This window comes from Peromyscus californicus, unplaced genomic scaffold (genome assembly GCF_007827085.1).
Source record: "Peromyscus californicus insignis strain IS unplaced genomic scaffold, ASM782708v3 Scaffold_15__1_contigs__length_86483966, whole genome shotgun sequence".
Classification (NCBI taxonomy): domain Eukaryota; kingdom Metazoa; phylum Chordata; class Mammalia; order Rodentia; family Cricetidae; genus Peromyscus; species Peromyscus californicus.
In genome coordinates this window covers 37,043,544-37,050,170 of record NW_026294447.1, presented here as the reverse complement: position 1 = coordinate 37,050,170, position 6,627 = coordinate 37,043,544, and the positions used below count along the sequence as shown (strand labels likewise).

Here is a 6,627-nt window from a genome sequence, read left to right as displayed (position 1 = left end):
AAAGCTAGACAAGTCTCCTTCAGTAAACCAAGATCTTGTGTAATCATTTGGCGTCATTAGCAAAACAGTATCAGCCTATTTACTACCTTCCTACTTATGCTCATAGTTTCTCCAAGTAAAGGAACAATGACTCCTTTTGCAGGGAACTGGTTTAGCTGTAGAGTAATACTTCTTCTTTTTCCTTTGGTCATTGGTTTTTGAGACAGAGTCTCATGTAACACAGGTTGGTTTGGCATCCTTGTTTCGGCTGCTTTCACTTGGTGCTGGAATTACTGGTGTGTCCTGCCATGCCCAACAATATTTCTTTTTTTTTTTTTTTTTGAAGGCCACTGACTTTATTAATCTAAAACTCTTTATAACAACAGTTACTATTTTTGCCAAAAACAAAAAGGAGCCAACCGGCATCCAATAGATTGTGAATGGAAGGAGAAAGGGTCCAGGAATCCATTCAGGAAAGCTGGTAACTGTTGCCATGGAATTTCAGGGGAGGAGGGGCAAGGCATGCAAGGGGAAAATTCCAAAAAGATTGAAAATGCTGAGGGGAGAGAACTCCCCAAAGACCCTGGAGCACATAGGAGGTGAGTGAGACAACAGCAATCTTCTCCTTCATGGAGGACAGGGAGAAGCCCCATCCGGCTTTGGACTCTGGAGACTCGGTTCTGTGGCTGGGGGGCTGAGGAGTCCCTAGAGTACATTACAAGAAGGCGTCACACCATTCTCGAAGGCAGCCAAAGCAGTCTCGGGACTGCTTGGCGTTGGCACCACACGTGTCTTTCAGCCACTCTCGGAAGAGGTCTTCATCTTTCTTTAGCACCAGAAACTGGCCGAGAACCACATAAGCCTTGTCAAAGCCCCTTTCCTCCAGCTTCTTGCCCAGGACTTCACCAATCCCGGCCAGGCTCCCCACTGGCTTTTCCCCCATGGGCTCTGCCACGAAGTCTCGGTGCTTTTGGGAGGTTGTCATCTTGATCAGGTTTAACCGGCAACTCTGGCTCTGGTAACGGCTCCTCGCGCCACTCAGCCGCTCCCGCCGATACCTCAAGCAACTAGAATGTTCCCCAACAATATTTCTTAATGATCATAATAATACATAAGCTGTATAATCCATAAAGCAGTATATTGTCATATCACAACTCCAACCTTTTTGTGTATCTGTTTGGAATTTCCAACTGCCAGAAGGTCCTTAGCCAGCACCTGAAGAGCACACACAAGAAGAGTTGCAGTGACAACCCAATCTACTCCTAATGGCTACCCTCTAACTTGCTCCAACAACTTCACACTTAAGTAGGCTTTCCAATTAAGGTTAGTTCAGCCAGTGGGTTTGTTTTCTATGACTGCTGTAACAAACTATCACAAACTCGGTGGGCTGACACATTGCCAATCTAAGACATCAGTGCACCAAAGTACAACACAGGTCTGGGTAGAGAATGTTCAAGGAAGAGACAAAACTGCATCCTTCCTGGGGATTCCAGAGAGAGAAGCTGTTTCTGTGCCTTCTCCAGCATCCAGAGGCTGCAGTACTCCTCGAGTCCCGTTCCTTCCTCCACCTTCAAAGCCAGAAATGGCAGACACAGTCTTCACTCTGTCTTCCTCTGATATTGCTTACCTCTATAACCACAGCTGGGAAAGAGCTTCCACTTTTCATCTTTAAAAGAGATTTATTTATTTTATGTGTATGATTGTTTTGTCTGCATGTATGTATGGGTACCATGTGTGTGTCTGGTGCTCATGGAAGCCAGAAGAGGGTGTTGGATCCCCTGGAACTGGAGTTACAGATGGTTGTGAGCCTCCATTCGGGTGCTTGGAACTGAACCTGGATCCTCAAGGAGAGCAGCCAGTGCTCTTAACCTCCGAACCATCTCTCCAACCCCAAGAGTGCCCACTTTCAAAGATTCATATGATTAGACTGAGAGTCTTCACCAAGAAGTCAAGAAAAATCTTATCTCAGAGTCTATAGCCCTAGAAACAGCCCCCCCTCACATCTGGTAACATATGCACCGGTTCTGGGGAATAGGATGTAAAGAACCTTGGACAATTATTCTGCTTGCTGAGTGAGGAGAGGTCAGTCAACCCTTATGCACTTGCTGAAACCCTTATGCTATGAAAGCAACATCATTATTTAATAAATAAATGATAAAGTTACATTCTTTGCTAATTTACTGAAGGGTGTGTTACTAGATCTTTTCGACGTGGTATTTTGGTTCCTAGAGAGCAAAATGCTTTTCCATTACTACAGCAGAAACATACTGGGAGACAGAAATAATAACCATAGATTCCATAAATGGAAACCAAAACAAGGTCCAAAGGCATGCCAAATTCCAGGAAAACTGAAACTATAGTTATGTTCTGTATTGTATTTTGTGTCTTAAAAAAAAAAGACTTAACAGTGCAGATAATTTATACAAACAAAGATAAGTGTTCATTTTTTCAATGTACCTACATATATTCGACCATTTTCTAAATAATTTACTTTCTGGGTAAATCTTGGTCAAAATGGAAGGTACTAGAATGCTTCGCTATCCTGGGGCACACAATATATCGATGATTCTTCCTATTGCTGTAAGCAAATAGTTGACAAAGTCAAACTTAGATGGACTGATTGCAAGGCGTTAGGTGTATTGTTTGGCTTATTCAGTTCTTCATATCCAGGTGTTATGATCCCATTTTATAGATGAGACAATTGAGAGAGAAATTCTATCGGGGACTAAGGGGGTCCAGCCCCTCGATAGTCCCCTCCCAGGGTCCGGGAAGAATCTACAACCAGCTGATAATTAATCTTTGATGAGGAGAAATGAATCTATGTACACGAAACTCCTTAGTCCATATACTTTATTATTCTGTGTCAGTTACAAGCTTATATTCTGCTCTCATATTTAGGTCTTTTCTTGCCTGATTTCTCTCTACACTTGTCCAAGGTCCCCTCTGGGTTCTATCTTAATCCCTTCATCTTGTTCTGCCCCTTCTAGGTTCTCATCCATCTTGTTCCTTCCCATATCATCTTCTCTCCCATCTCTTTCTCTCTCCTCATCTCGTTCTTCCTCATCTTGTTGTTCCCCATCTGGCTCATCCTCATCTTCCATCTCATTCCTCTAGTACTCTCTTCTAGCCTTCAATCTAGTTCTTCCCCATCTCAGTTTGTTCCTCTCAAGTTCTTACCCGTCTAGTTCTTCCATTCTCTTTTCTCTTCTCCGACCCCCTGTGCCATGGAAGTCCTGGTATATAAAGCCAGGCTTCCAGGGTCAAATGGAAGGGTGATAAGAATCACATAGGGAGGCAATAACCATTAATTATCATTTGCAACCCCAAAGGGAAGTGACCAATGGGGAAATGAATTAACTAAAGGCTGAATTCAGGTAATATCTAAGAAGAGGGCTCTTATGTGCTCAGCTATAATCTTAAACGTGATTGGTAGAAAATGTTAAGAATCTATAAGTTGCTAGGTCAATGGGAGAAAGAAAAACTGTCTTCTTTTTTCCTGTGGCTCCTATCTGTCCAAGCTATCTGCCGTTTTTCTGCAGGGTGGGGGAAAGTGTGCTCAGTCGCTAGGCAACCTGTGTACAGCTGGATGCCTCTGGTGATAGTTAAAGGGAGATCTGGAACTGGAGGTAAGGTTTGGGAAAGGAGGAAGTAACACTTAATTGGCACATCCGTCAGGCCTTCTCAAACAGGTAGCCTGGATGGTTAAGTCTGTTCTTAGAGAATACAGAGGTATCTCTGATAAAGTACTCTCCTCCATCTGGGGATGGACCTGGCCGGATGCTGCTAATGATGATAATTACAGGGAGGCTTGAACTGGGGTTCTGGCTGAGCATAGCTGTCAGTGCAGGAGGTTATCTAAATATTCCTAGAAGTGGTTAGGTAAGGAGTTAGCAGTCTATAAAGTTAGTAAGGCTGTAAGAAAGAGGGGTCTGAGCTGAATTGTGTAAAGCTATTACTTAACGTCCACCTGACCTAGGTGGTGTCTCCTTGTGGAATTTACCAGGAGACTTGCATGTGGACTGTTATTACTGCTAGTCCTTGAAAGTGGCCAAGGGAGATATCTGATTCCAGAGAAAGCCTTTCCCGAGGCTGTTCTCCAAATACCTGGAATGTGTATGTCCAGAGAGTGATCAGTCCACACTGTTAGCCCTTCTTAGGGAAAAGTCAATTGGGGAAAACTATGAAGGCACACATGATTTTCATAACAGAATACAGCTGATATATAACAAGCCAAGTAACACCAAAAACTCCTTGAGATTTGGCTTCCTCTGGAGGAATTCCCTGATTCCTCCAGGTAGTGACTTTGCCATAACCAGCTGAGTTCTTATGATATATTCCTGCGGCCTGCAGCAGTTCCCCTTTTTTCATTTAGTTAAAAAAAAATTTTTTTTTAGGACAGTGAATATGTAGATAAACTTAAGTTTGGAGATTTCTGAAAAATGATAAGTAATGATTAACATTGATTTTTAATCAATATTGTACCTATAATATATATTTATAATCAATACTATATAGAGATGGCAGGCTGAGGATTAGTTTAACCATCTAATAGGTACAGCTGTATGTAGTTAGAATATCTCTGTCTCCAAAAGGGAGAAGATGAGTAATCATAAAAATCTATCCTTAACTAGTATGGCATAATATGGTCCAAAGTGTCTGAATACTATGATTGTGACTTATCCAAAAGAAATGGTTAGTTTGGAACATTAACTCTATTAATCTTTGGTTAGTGGTATTAATTTGGTTAACCAGTCTTTTAAGGAGGCATAAAGAGTTACCTGAGTAAGTCATGAGCACCTGTGGGACCAAGGCTGCAGCTGAAGCTTACCTAGTTTAAATTTGTAATCAATGTAATATTAAACCACTAGCTATGAGAAAACAGTAATAACCTGTGTCAGGGTATACATAGCAAGACTTACATACATATCATAAGTACATGAGGAGAACATCTGATAGTACATACATTTCAGGATCATGGGCAGGACTTATACAATTGATAATAGAGCATTTTTTTTTAAGGGCAGTCCAGCCCCTGGGCTGGAGAGTTCAGTTCAGAAAGAGGGGTACGAGACAAAGGGGTTTGTAGAATCCTCTCATGGTCACTTCCTGCGAATATGGGGGTGAAGCTGGGGGTCTTGAGGCCTGGAATGCAGTGGAAACCCAGGAAGCACAGGCTGTTTCAGGCTCTGTGAGACATGTGCAGCAGACTTTCTTGTCTTGTGGGCTGGAGGGTGGGATGTAAAGCTGAGCCGGACAGCACATCCACGTGGGCTGGAGGGTAGGATGTAGACCTGCAGCTAGACAGCATGTCTATGGTCCAGAGGATGAAAACCTGTAACTCTTTAAATGGTTAGAATTTCTGCTGGAAACAAATATATGCATTAATGGTAGAACATGCAGCCGAGGAGTTTTAAAGAGGAAACTTTTTCTCTTAGGTGTATCTATGGAATACTAAATGCATGGTTAGCAGATGAGAGGAGGGGATACCAGGCCAGGGAGAGGGCCTGCAGCAAAATTCAAAACCACTTGTTTTATTTTTTGCTCCTTACTATCCACAGAATAACTTGGATATGTCAGGGCTAAAGATCTGCTGCCCAGCTGGCCTCCCAGGGGGTATCCTGAGGGATGGTGCTATATGGAAGTTGCCCCATTTGGCCACTTTTTGGAATTGTGGTCCTCATAGAGGACTTTGGTACATGTCAGTGTTTGGGTGTGGATACCCATGGCAGTCAGGCACAAGTGCTCTTCCCTACCTGGTTCACCCAGAATATCACACCATCGCCATCTTGCTTCGTCAGTGTGGTTTCCTGGCCATCATTTGAGAGTTAGGACCTGCAGGAGCTGATTGGGAATGGGATGATTCTTTCAGGCCAGGTCTACAAGCTGCCCCTTCATTCCATCAACTGTAGTGACACCAAACAGTGACACAGAGCCTAAGACTCCTCTTCCCCCTACAGGGGCATGGCTTACTTGGTGCAGGACTATTGTCTCCTCATGGCGGGATCACCAGGTTCAAGAGATTCCATTCCTACTTAGGCAAGGAGAGCATTCTGCATGCCAAAATCATAGAAGTGGATTCGTGTATTTATCAGCCCCCTTTCTCAACAATAAAGAACTATGAAATCAAAACGAACCTGCTGTATTCCTAGTTCATCAAACCAGTCAGCATTTGTCTGTGTATTCAGCGAATGCTCCTCAGCAAGCACCGCCCTCAGTTCTTTGAGTGACAGCATGAGTGGTACGCGGTAGGCATTAGGTGACAGTGAGATGAAGCTCCACGAAAGAAGTAAAAGATGCTCTCCACAAATTCCAACTCTTAGACAAAACACGATGTATTTGAAGCCAAAGGGTTCAAACGGGGCAAGTAGAGCATTGCAGGGTATAGGTCCCAGCAAAGATTTGGTGGACGTGGGTTAATTCTGTAGTGCAACAAGAAAAAAGTGTGGGAGTACATTGGGAGAGAATTTTAAGGTGTATTCCAGGAAGCGCTTACTGGTGCCCTCTGGAGCAGAGGGAAGGTATGCCATTTGGTATAAAGGACAGCAGTGACACCACGGAAGAAATTGGGAGAGAAGGAGGGTCAACCGAGATCCACTGGAGTAGGTGAGGTTGGGGCTGCACACGGGGTGGGGCTGCCTCATAGATGCC

General features: G+C 43.6%; 1 protein-coding gene across 1 annotated transcript; it reads right to left on the bottom strand.

Annotated features, from left to right (window-relative positions):
* Positions 1–330: 330 nt before the first annotated feature.
* LOC128110492 (barrier-to-autointegration factor) lies at positions 331–1,057 on the bottom strand. Its single transcript, XM_052738188.1, has one exon. It carries the CDS (start codon positions 962–964, stop codon positions 695–697), a length of 270 nt encoding a protein of 89 aa, XP_052594148.1. The 5' UTR covers positions 965–1,057; the 3' UTR covers positions 331–694.
* Positions 1,058–6,627: the final 5,570 nt, after the last annotated feature.